Consider the following 11,215-nt stretch of genomic DNA (forward strand, 5'->3'; position numbering starts at 1 on the left):
CCCGCCGACTGGGGGGAGGCCGAGCGCTCCGCCTTGTCGCGGTCCGGACTGGCGGCGGCGGACAGGGAGGTGCGGCGCTGGCGCGCCATGCTGCTCAGGACGTACACCGCCGACGAGTCCAGCGGGGTGAAGTCGTAACTGCGAGGCAGACACGCAACCGCGTTTGCCATCCCTCGATTCGGACTCGGACTCGGACTCAGACCCGGACGGGCGGATGGCGAGTTTTTGCCAAGAGCTGCAAGCTCGGCGCCTCGGCCGGCACCCGTGCCCCTCACCGGACCGGGCCCCGCCCCGCCCGCCATCCCCCGGATGAAGAAAAAGGTCTCATTCCGGGTCACGGTGCCAAACGTGCTTCGAGCCACCACGTGACGCTTGGTCTCATGACCGATTCCAAAAGTGCTCACAAGCACGGGCGACATTCCGCTTCGGGCTCCTTTGAGGCACTCCTCCGCGACGAAGCCTTTCCCAAGCGAGGCCCACATTTCTTAGGGCCAAAACGTCATCGCCGCGCAACAAGCATCTCTTTGAATTCGGCGAGCGTGGCGTTTGGGGTTTTTTTGGGGTTTGTTTCAGGAACCAATCCAACATTGATCGCCGCAAAGTTGACCTTCTTCACTCGGGAGCGAATCGGGCTGAGATGCCGTGACTCCAAGCGCCCCGAGGCGGAGCGTCAGAGGCACAGGCCGAGTCCCTCGACGAGGGAGGGACGGATGGATCGTTTTGCACGCGTGCTTGGCTTCGGTTCGAGATCTGGACCGGGGAGGTTTCGGAAGCGAAAAAAGCCGCGGCGCCCGCGGCACCCTTACCTTCTGAAGGTATCAAAAACCACCGAGTCGTCACACTTAATGGCATCGGGGTGGTTGGGCGGCAGGCAGGTGTCCCCCAGCTGCATCTCGTAGCAAGGAATCCCGTGATGCACCACGGTGAGGCTCGGATAAAAGGAGGCCCACCCTGCCGGCGCAGACGGACGGCGCGACGTGCCGTGAAATCACACGGACGCGAGACGCGGAGCGACGCGAGCGGCGACGTCGCCGTCGGCGGGCGTACCTTTACCCCGCACGAAAAAGGGATGGTCCAGTCGGCATTCGGCGCTGAGAAGGCCGTCTTCGGGGGAGCCGGGGTCAAAGGTGAGTTGGAGTACGGCCTGGCCGTAAGACAGCGTCTCTTCGTGGCTGATCAGCTTCAAGCCCTCCGAGCCGAATCTCTGAAATGGTGCAAATGATCAAATCGAGCGCAGCTACTTCAAAAGGAACAAGAGGACAATGACGTGGCAGTGACGACAAACACGCGGTGTCAGACAAAATGAGACAAAAACGCAGACCAAAAGACAACGCGAACCGCCAAGACTATCGGGCAAAAATCGGACTCCAAATAAGGACCAAAAAAATAATAATAATAATAATAATAACAACCTGACCATCAACACCATCAGATTCATGCTTTTTTTTTTTTTGGTTGGGGCAAATGTTGGGGGGAAAAAAAAAAACACGAGCAAAGCTCTTGACCAAAACGGACTCGTCTTCAACAGCGAGACAGTCAAACTCGGCCCCCAAAAACGACACAAGCAGACGAAAGAGTCGGCATGTCACAGAGGGAACCGCTTTCGGATTAGGTGGCATGAGAATTCTCTTCATGTTTTGCTCGCTTTTGAATCGGGGCAGGCGGCGCCCTCCCTCGCAAGAACAGGGAGCGCCTCTCGGTCAGCGCGTCGGCCTCACGACTGCCCCCGACCTCGCGGTCGGCCGGGGAAAACGAAAAAGACCTCGCCGACGGTCGGCGGCCAACCTGAAGCGAGGAGGAGGACGGCGTCAGGCTCTCGTCGTCCCAATCCTCGTCGGAATCGCCGAGTTCGTCGGCCTCCTGCCACTCCACGTTTGGACCGCGATGGAAGCGGAGGCGGGTTCCTGCAACGCACCAAATCGTTCGTCTCAGCCAAGTCGACGCACGCGTTCCCCAGTGGACTTGCGACTACATTTGCGGCGGCTTTTCCCTCGTGGCTTCGGGCTTACGAATGGAGTGCGACAAGATAGTTTGTGCAAAAAGGTGTCGTGTCGCCGAGGAACCTTTGAGGAAGCAGTGCCAGGCGGTGGACGGCCACGAGTGGGACCAGGCCATGTCTTCGTCATCGGAGAAGGACGACGACATGGAGAAGACGCCCGACTCGGACTCGCTGCTGGCCTGCGGAGCGGGGCGATGACCCGGCGTGAGAGCGACGCCGACGCGGGAGCAGGGGGGGTTGGGAATGACCAAAAAAAAAAACCAAGAGTTACCCTGACGCGCCTGCGCTCCCTCAGGTGACCTCTGGAGGGGGTGGGCGCGCTGCTGGCCAGAGGAGGGCGGGCGTAGGAATGGAGACTGTTGCTGTTGCCAAAGATGTGCACCGGAGACGATCTGCGAGGAAAGAGCGCAACAAAGACGACCAGTTAAAAGCGTTTCCTCCGTCCCGCTTCAACGGCTCGTCGCGCGCCCTCCACACTGGCGGACAAACTCACGAGAAAATCAGAAGGCGCCGGCCTTCGAGTTACCGTACGGGTGAGCTCGGACCATTTTCGGGCCTTGCGATAGGAGCAAAAATGCGACTGCGGTTCAAACTCCCTGACAGCCCGAGGAATCCGACTCCTACGACGGGCCGATCGATCAATGGCCGAAAATCTGGCAAAAAATGCGCTGTCCAAAAGATCGGACTTGAAAAATCAAATAAAAAGGACTTGACTGAAATACAGACGCAAAAAATACAATTGTTGGTCAAAAGGACAATGACCCCCTCCCAAAAAGACAGCCGCTGACAATAAAACATGGGGGAGATCATACAACTAAACAGGCCAAAAAGAGGCAAACTCAGCCAGACAAAAGTGAAAAACCCGGGACGAAAAAGCAAAGGGATCGATACTCGACGAGAGTTGCTTGTCATTGTCACAGCGCTGGGGGGTCCCAACCTGCACACGAGCCGAGCGCTCGCTCTCCCTGGACCCGCAGCGGAAAAAAAGAAAAGGGCGCACCTTTTGTAGGGGGCGTCTTTGAGCAGCGGGCTCTGAGGGCTGGTGGCGATGTTGGCCAGCTCGGCCAGCCAGCCGCCGCCGCCGCCGCCGCCGGGCTCCTGGTGCGACACTCCGGCGCCCAGCCGGAACACGCCGGGCGACCTGCGGTCCTCTTCCACCGCCTGCAGCTCCGGCATGTCGTCTGCACGGAAGGGAGACGGTGAAAGCTCGCCGGCCGGCGCGTTTGTGAGCGACGGCTGGCTCCAAAATGCCGCGTTCCCTTTTATCGGTTGGCGACTGCCTCAAGGTGCAGACTTTCGGCGCCCTCCCCACTCATTGACGTGAACGGCCAGCCTCCGGTGCCGGCAAGTCATCCTTCCCTCCTCCAAACGCGATGCAAGATGCTCGTCTCGCATTTCATGTGGCGCCGGCGAAGAATTTGAAACGTGGGCTCAAAGTATGCGGGACGGCGAAAACTTTTTTGGGCAAACGGCTCTCTGCACACGCCGCAGCTTTTTTCACCCACCGCGGATCGCTCTCGAGCGCAACGGTCACGCGAACGCGAACGGGGCGCCTCTCTTACCGAAGTCCATGTGGCAGCCGGGCGAGGACGGCAAATCTTCGTTACACTTGAGCGGGTCGTACATCTCGTCCATCCTGGCGCATCGATCGGGTCTCGCTTGCTCTTCAACCGGCGGAGTGGGCGTCAACTCGCTGGGATTCCGTCATCACATCACCTGCTTTTTGGGCAAAAAGGGAAAGTGGAAAAAAAAAATCAAGAAAGAAAGAAATGGGCATCGGTGCCGTTTCGACTCTCTTCCTTTGCTGCACGACAACGGCGGTTAAAGGAATGCCTCTGACCGAGAGGCCCAAGGGCCATGCGGGAATGATGGGGAAGGCGCACTATTGGTAAGGGACTCGCTCTGGCTCCCAACTTAGTTGGCGAGATCCTTCATGTATCTTTCAAACTCGTTTGGCATCGCGTTCCAACCTCTGCCAGCAAAACGACAACAGGCTGAAGAAATGGGTCCTTGCTCAGCGAATCAATCGCCAGTGTGACATGCCACAATCATATTGGAGTGCGGAAACGTTTCTCCATTAAAAAAGTGACAGTGATGAGGAAAAAAAAAAGGATTTCCGTCGGGCTGTTAAACGTGGCAGAAAGCGCACTGAACGTTTTGTCACGTGAGGCTTTTAAACAACGAGTACAAGCTTGAAGGGGGACAAATTCGGCTTTCGCCGACATGCGGCCGATTTTTGTATGATAGCCCCGGTTTTTTTTTTTTTTTTTACGCTTGATTTTCACACATGCGCAGAGGAGGCGCGCAAGTGCCACCGAGAGTGAAGGTATGGGGGCGGTCACGTGACCCCCCCCCCCCGCCGGGCTCGGTTTTTAAATAGGGGGGACAAAAGAATGTCAACAAGTTGGGGCATGACGCAACCTCGCTGGCTGGCCCCCTTGCTAATGAATGACATCGGGACATACGATGTCAAGCGAATCGAACCGGTTCCGCGACTTGGCTCGCCACATTTGCATCGCTGTCAGTGACATAAACAAGGCAAGCGAGGCGATGCGAGAGGCGGAAAAAAAACCACACACACGACGTTCAACCTGCCGTTCGCCGTCCAACAACCGTTTGACAACCTCGCTAACGTCTCTCGGCGGCGACGCAAACACGCGGCGTCAGCGGTTGTCCCGCTCGAAATGACTTTGGAGCTTTATCTCTTCGAGGGCAAGACCAAAAAAAGTAGGCGAACACTGACTTACCAGACGCGTCGCCATTAGGCAACTCTCTGTGGTATTCACTCGAGGACTCGGAGGAGGTTCTCCAACTAACACGCGCCATTGGATAACTGCGCTGTCACTAACTCAAACGTCGCGATTCTATTGGATACTGCGTTGGGGAAAAACATTGAGGGAGGAGTGAAGTTTGTTGACCGTCGTCTGATTGGACAAAAGTCCACCGCTGTCCCCGCCCACAAACAGCTGATTGGCAACAAGGTGAACAATACCGAGATGTTTTTTTTTCCCTTCTTTTTTTTTTAAATCGCCAATGGGGCAAGCGCTCAAGTACGCTATGTGCCAGTACACGACCGCGTAACTCGTTCACATACCAATACATGCTTGCAATGAGTAACTGCGTATCAACCAGTTGACGTGAACATGGTGATGACGAGCGCGTTCAGACCACAAATCGAAAACCATCATGAGAAAAAGCAGTCAAGTTGCCCGGAAGTCCGCGTGCATTCTTGAGCCACGTGACCCGACCGTGTCCATGAAAAATAGAAGAATGTTTTGGTTTGTCTTTGTCCCAATGATCAAACTTTTTGTCAGCTTTCTTCTTCCTTCTTTTTGCCTGATTTTTCAGCTGTTTGACTTTTTTTTTGTTTTTCTCAGATTTGTTACTTTTTGTCACTTTTCTTGCTCGTTTTTCCTTTTTTTTTGCCTGTGTATTGTTTGTCCAAGCTTTTGTCTGGTTAGTCAAATATTTTTCAGTGTTAATTGTTAGTTGTTTTTTGCCGATCGTGTCAGTTTTCTGTCCCCATATTAGTTATCTTTTGTATGATTGACACATTTTCAGATTTTTGTCAGTATTTGTTTGTCTTTTGTATGGTCATTTTTTTGGTTAATATTTTTGGGGGGTATTCTTTACTTATTTTTGCCCAATTTTTTTGGCCATATTTTGAAGGCTTGACCCTGGATGACATTTTGGCCATAAAATCTCATCCTTCCATTGAAATTTTGAAAAGAATGAATGTGCCGGGACAACACAGGAAACACAGTGATGCAAAGGAGTTTTTTTTTTTTTTATTGACAAGGAAAGTGAAACATACAGTCATCATGATGGCTTAGTGAACTGGGTTTGCGGTGAAGAAAACAAAAGTACCTGCACAAGGGATGAAAAGAAAAATTATTGTCACATTTGATTTGTTTTAATTTGAAGCGGACAACACCCAGAAAAGTTCACTTCTATTCACTTTCAAATTGATGGGCGCTCCCGAACATTGTTGTCGTCGTTCGAGGTAGACATCAACATCGTCTGGCCCACACACCCCCCCAAAAATCAGCAGGACTTAGATTCCCCCCCCCCCAAAAAAAAAAAAATTAAACATGGCCACACATGAGAATAACTGAACCAATTGCATGTACTTCCTTCCGATGAAATTGGACAACACTGTGTTGGCAAGTCTTAAAAAAACAACTACTGCGCTATCTGTCTGAAGTTTTTTTCTTTTTTTTTTTCTTTTTTTTTGCGAAAGAATACTAGTAGGCCACTGGGCACGCACATTTAACACAGAAATACAAATGTTGAGGGCCCAGCATGTTGACATTCTGTCTGAGGCAAAAAAAAAAAAAAAAAAAAGTGCCTCTTCAGCCAACGCCGGAACCAAAATGGGACACCCACAAAGGTCAAATGCGGATGGAAAGGGAGCGTCAAGTGACTCCGCTTTGGCGTACGTGACTCGACTGCAAAACACCTACGTCTCGTCGTGATCGTCCTGTAAGAAAAGCTCTTTTGGTTTCTTTCGCCCTTTTTTTTCTGGAAGCGGACACGGGAGGGGCGGCCGAAAAGCCTTCCGCCGAGCGGTCTCAGGCGCACCGTTGCTCGATGTCGGCGCGACTTCCGAACAGCGTCAGGAGCTGCTCCTCGTAGTTGGCAATGTTCCTTTTCATGATGTCCATGCACGGGCCCAGGAGACGTTCGAAGGCTTTCACGTCCATCACTGAGGAGCGCAAGAAAACGCCGTTAGCCCTTTGCGAGATAGGCCGCCGCCGCTCGGGGGAACGTGCGCGCGCCCGCTCGCTTAAACAGCTTGAAACTTTGTCTGGTTGGCAAACGTCCTTTGCGACCCCGTACGAACCCTGAGGAAAAGGAACGACATCGGCGGCGCGCTCGCGATCCCGCGCCGCTCACCGAGATCCGGCCTTTCGTGTCTAAGGGCGATCCCGTGCCGCTCACCGAGATCCGGCCTTTCGTGTCTAAGGGGAAAGACGATCGAAGTGTTTTGAGTCGCAAACGTGGACGTGAAACAATTTCAACTTCTGAGTCAAGGCACCAGGGGAGCAAAGCAGCGCCATGCCATTCTCCTGTAGTCAAGTCCTGGTGGCCCTCATCCATCCCCTGCCCTCGGGACTCGGGCCCCCCCCTCCCCGGCTCCGTATCTTGATTTGAAATCGGAGAGGCAAACGGGCGCCGTCGTTCTCTCCGGCTTCTTTCATCTTGGGCAGCTGCCTGAAGTCTCGCCTCTCCTTTCTCCCCAAACAGCCTTTCGTGCCTTCGTCACAGACATCTGGGCCGGATGACCGTCACGCACTTGACTTTGGGGTCAGCCAATCCTCCATCGAGCATCTCCAGTTGGTCCAAAATGCTGCCGCTCGCCTAACTGGAGCTGGTAGGAGGAAGCGCATCCCTCCCACTGTGGCACGGCTTCACTTTTGAAGATCTTACGATTTGTTTTCCAACCTTGAAACGGGCCGGCCCCACCTTCCCTCCGGGAGCTCCCGCCCGCTGCCTCGGGCCTGCGTGGGACCAGACGCTATTAGAGGTAGCGAGAACTAAGCGGAAGCTCCGAGGGGGCGGAACGAACGTTGGGCAAGCCCCCTCGCTGCCCAGCAAAAAAAAAAAACAAACCTCATTTCTATTCTTTGGCTTTTGACTTTGAGTTGGACTGCGTTCTTTGTGTTCTCTCGGCGTCCTTTGTTATCGGTACGAGTTCTTCTTGCTCCACGTACGGCACTTTGTACACGGCGGCGGTGGTTTGAAAGCGCTGCGGAAACAGACCGGAGTCGAGTCGACCCGAGTCGGGAACGCGGATCCGCACCGCGATCGCAAAACGACACTTGAGAAAAGTGAGGCGAGCGCAGCCCCGGACCGGAACGGCATTTACCCAAGCATTTGACGCTGCCCACGGCGTAGGCGGAGGCGGCTCTGGGCTTGTTGGTGACCAGCGCCAACTCCCCGAAGTACTGGCCCCGGGAGCACGTGGCGATTTCCACTTCCTCTTCATCCTGCTCCTTTTTCGTCTGCAAACAGAGAAGCGCACGCAACGCGCGCTAAAGAGGAGCGCCGACGCAAAGACTTTGGGGTCCGGCCAACGCTAACGCCAGAGACTAGAAAAAGATTTCATTCCGGTCATCGGAGCCCTTTTGGGAAACAACAAAAATCGAGACTTTATTGTTGGAAGACCAAATATTTTGTTTGAACTTCAGTCCTTTCGTCAAGGTCATCTCTCGCAAATGATGAAGATGGGTCTTGCCAGTTTGAGAGCCCGAGCGTCGCCGCACAATCAAAACGAAGGGAAAAACCAAAAGCGTGGAACTCACCCTGCTCCTCTTCATGGTGATCCGAACTTGGCCAGACTCCACGATGTAGAAACAATCAGCCAACTCACCCTGACAACAAAACAAGGTCATTGGAGATTATTCCAAGTATTATTATTACTATTGGATTTTTTTGGTTTTTAATAGAATACTTTTTTTTTTTTTGTGTTTGTACAAAAAAATCATTTGTAATCGATGAAGACAGAAAATGTATTTGTTCAATAATTCCTTCATTAAATAATGAAATACAAAATGAGAATGAACGCGTGACACAAGTTGACGCCTCCCCGGTGAATGTTTGAATCATTGCCGATACGAACAAATCATTTTTAAAAATACACGGTTGGAGACATTTGAATGGACCGATTTTAGGATATGCAACAAATTTTACCTGCGCAATAATCCGCTGCGAGTCACAGAACACTTTAGTGGAGATCACGTCAACCACTTTCATCCTCTCGGAAAGCTGCGGACAGACAAAATAAGCCAAGAAATCAATCAATACAGTCAAGAAAAGCGACAAGCTTCACACGATTTTTCAGTGTCACGGCATGCTGCAGCCAGCCAAGCCCCCCCGCCCAAACGCCCAAAAAAAAAGGTTGGCGACCTCCAGCGATGTGAGCAGCGGAAGCGTTTCAATGAAGGCCTCGTACAACTTCCTCTTCCTGGCGTTGTTCTTTACGATGATCCTCCGAAACGTCAGACGGTCCTGGGGAGAGAGAAAAGAAAAATATCGGAAACATTTTTGCTGATGTATAGACAACTTCCGTTCAAATGTGGGCGCGGGCAGTCACTCTTGCCTGAAGCCGGGCGACCAGATTTTCATGCGCATTACTGCCCCCTTGTGGCTCACTTGGTTAGCCGGCAAGGCTTTTTAGGTCCAATTTACGACACCAGAGTGAGGACTCGAGGTTCACGTCTACGGCGGGTGGGCCCAGGAAATGTGAAAATCTGCGCCCGTTATATATGCATCGGAAAAAAATACATCGAGATACTTTTCTCCTCCTCGAGGCGAGGAAAGCCACCGTCGCAAAGGCACAAATGCAAAACAAAAATACGGCCAAGAAGCCGCTCGAAGCCGCAACTCAGCCCCACGCGCTCAGACGCACACGGAACTGCTCACTGGGGCCCACCCCTTAAAGGAACACACCCACCACACAATTCCAGCAGTACGTCTCGTACGGAGGCTGTGCCAAAGCGCTTTCTTTCTCGATGTACTGGTTTTATTATTTGATTTGACTGTCGCCAGTGTTTCTTTTCCTCAACATTTTTGCAAACATCTTTGTTGAATGCACGAGTCGTATTCGCGGGCCGACCCGATCTCTGCCCCCCCCCATGGATAAAGCCAGCTTTCGGCTGGGTTCCAGCTCAAATGAAAACGGACGCGCGGCAACGGAATAGGACGGACGTGCTCGCCGAGCGCCGGTCACTCACGAGGCACCAGAGGGCTCCGGGCAAGGCGGCCACGACGGTGGCCGCCCTGGGCGTGTTGTACATCAGCGCCAGTTCCCCGAAACTGCCGCGGTTGTCGTAGCGACCCACCAGCTTCTCGGCGCCCTCCACATTGACAAGAACGCTGAAGGTCCCCCTGAGGAGGGAAAAAAAGACAAAGATCGGACATACGCGTGGGGAGAGGAGAGACGACAGCGGGCGGCCGCGAGTGTCGCCGTACGCGGTCTCGGTGCGGCCGCTGAAACGTTTGGTCTCGGAATCCGCGCTCACTTGGGTCAGCCTGTCGATCGACGGTGTTTCGCGCGAGCTCGGTTGCACGTTTTCGTCTTCCAAGGTACAATGTGAAGTTCTTTTTGCCGTACGCGTTGGACCGAAAACCTCACGTGTCGGAAACGTCGCCTGCAGGCTCGGAGTTGGGCTCTTTTCATTTCTTCCAAGTAATGCTATGCGCGAGTTTCCCATGTCGTGACGGCAAAAGAGGGAGAAGGGGCCACAAAGTGATCCCTCGCTATATCGCGCTTCATTTATACGAGCCCTTGATGGAGCGCGGGCCAGGGGCCACCGTCGACATAGCGAGGCCCCGCGCGGGCGCGCTGCGCTCTGGAGGCGGCCATCCTTGGGACAGAAAGCCCCAAAAGGCGCAGGCGGTCGTGTGACCTTACCTCTCAATCACATAAAAGTTGTCCCCGTCATCATCCTGGTCAATGACGTGTTCGCCTTCGGCGCAGAACTTCTCAAACATGGCGTCCAACACTTGCGCCATCTCTTCCTGGGTCGGCAGAGAACGCGACATCGGTCATCCAACGGTCGTCACGACGTGCCGCCCACCGCACGCGTGGATGCTGCTGACGTCTTGCCCCGTCGATCTCCTCTTCCTTTCACAATCGGATGGCCCGCGACGCTTCTTCCACTCTCTCGGCAACAGGAAGCACTTGATTTCGGCCCGCATTGTTTTTTTTTTTCTTACGTCCTCCGATTGCTCGGTCGGGGCAAGCCCAAATCGGCAAAACCGCATCTCCGCACATTCATCGAGCCCTTTTGTTGAAATTGGTTGACCGTTTTGTTCTGCTTTGAGCAGAGCTAAACGTCGACGGCGTTATTGACGCGTGGGACAAAGGGGGTACTCACAGGCTCCAGATTCTTGAAGAGAAGAATGTCCCGACACGCTTCCTGGAGCCTCTGTCGCTGCTCGTCCGTTTTGGGGTGGGCGACCTGTACGTTCCAATCGGACGCTGATCACTTGGCAGTGCCAACAAACCAAATCTGATTTCTCCTCTCGTTGCCCCGAAACGACGCCGATGCCGAGCGAACATATTTTTCTCGGGCACATGCGCCGAAACGTCCTCGCGAGGACGTCGCGATGCACTTGGAGGCGACGCGCTACCAACGGCGCGCTTGCCTATCGGGCGACTGACTTGTGCGTGCATGATGGGAAAATCAAGCATTGCCGCCGTAAGAAAAG

The 11,215-nt window shown here is 53.6% G+C and overlaps 2 protein-coding genes across 5 annotated transcripts in view; both read right to left on the reverse strand.

Moving 5' to 3' along the window:
- Nucleotides 1-4,828, reverse strand: part of hbp1 (HMG-box transcription factor 1) — a 15,096-nt gene extending 10,268 nt beyond the window's left edge. The window contains exons 1-9 of one of the 3 annotated variants that reach the window (XM_019881840.1): nt 4,747-4,828; nt 3,562-3,715; nt 3,000-3,180; nt 2,271-2,391; nt 2,064-2,178; nt 1,786-1,904; nt 1,048-1,204; nt 807-951; nt 30-138 (exon numbers count right to left, since the gene is read on the reverse strand). In XM_019881840.1, coding sequence (XP_019737399.1) covers nt 30-138; nt 807-951; nt 1,048-1,204; nt 1,786-1,904; nt 2,064-2,178; nt 2,271-2,391; nt 3,000-3,180; nt 3,562-3,634 — 1,020 coding nt within the window. In that variant the 5' untranslated portion in view covers nt 3,635-3,715; nt 4,747-4,828. Of the gene's footprint in view, nt 1-12; nt 139-806; nt 952-1,047; nt 1,205-1,785; nt 1,905-2,063; nt 2,179-2,270; nt 2,392-2,999; nt 3,181-3,561; nt 3,719-4,746 lie in introns of all 3 variants that reach the window. The other 2 variants (XM_019881839.1, XM_019881841.1) reach the window with 2 other exon arrangements.
- A 607-nt stretch (nt 4,829-5,435) lies between these two features.
- Nucleotides 5,436-11,215, reverse strand: part of prkar2b (protein kinase cAMP-dependent type II regulatory subunit beta) — an 11,124-nt gene continuing 5,344 nt past the window's right edge. Inside the window, exons 5-11 of one of the 2 annotated variants that reach the window (XM_019881815.1) lie at nt 10,416-10,522; nt 9,736-9,889; nt 8,909-9,010; nt 8,693-8,767; nt 8,305-8,373; nt 7,869-8,004; nt 5,436-6,704 (exon numbers count right to left, since the gene is read on the reverse strand). In XM_019881815.1, coding sequence (XP_019737374.1) covers nt 6,571-6,704; nt 7,869-8,004; nt 8,305-8,373; nt 8,693-8,767; nt 8,909-9,010; nt 9,736-9,889; nt 10,416-10,522 — 777 coding nt within the window. In that variant the 3' untranslated portion in view covers nt 5,436-6,570. The remainder of the gene's footprint in view (nt 6,705-7,868; nt 8,005-8,304; nt 8,374-8,692; nt 8,768-8,908; nt 9,011-9,735; nt 9,890-10,415; nt 10,523-11,215) is intronic. The other variant, XM_019881814.1, reaches the window with a different exon arrangement.

The sequence above is a fragment of the Hippocampus comes genome, unplaced genomic scaffold (genome assembly GCF_001891065.2).
Source record: "Hippocampus comes isolate QL1 unplaced genomic scaffold, H_comes_QL1_v1.1 scaffold299, whole genome shotgun sequence".
In the NCBI taxonomy this organism is placed as follows: domain Eukaryota; kingdom Metazoa; phylum Chordata; class Actinopteri; order Syngnathiformes; family Syngnathidae; genus Hippocampus; species Hippocampus comes.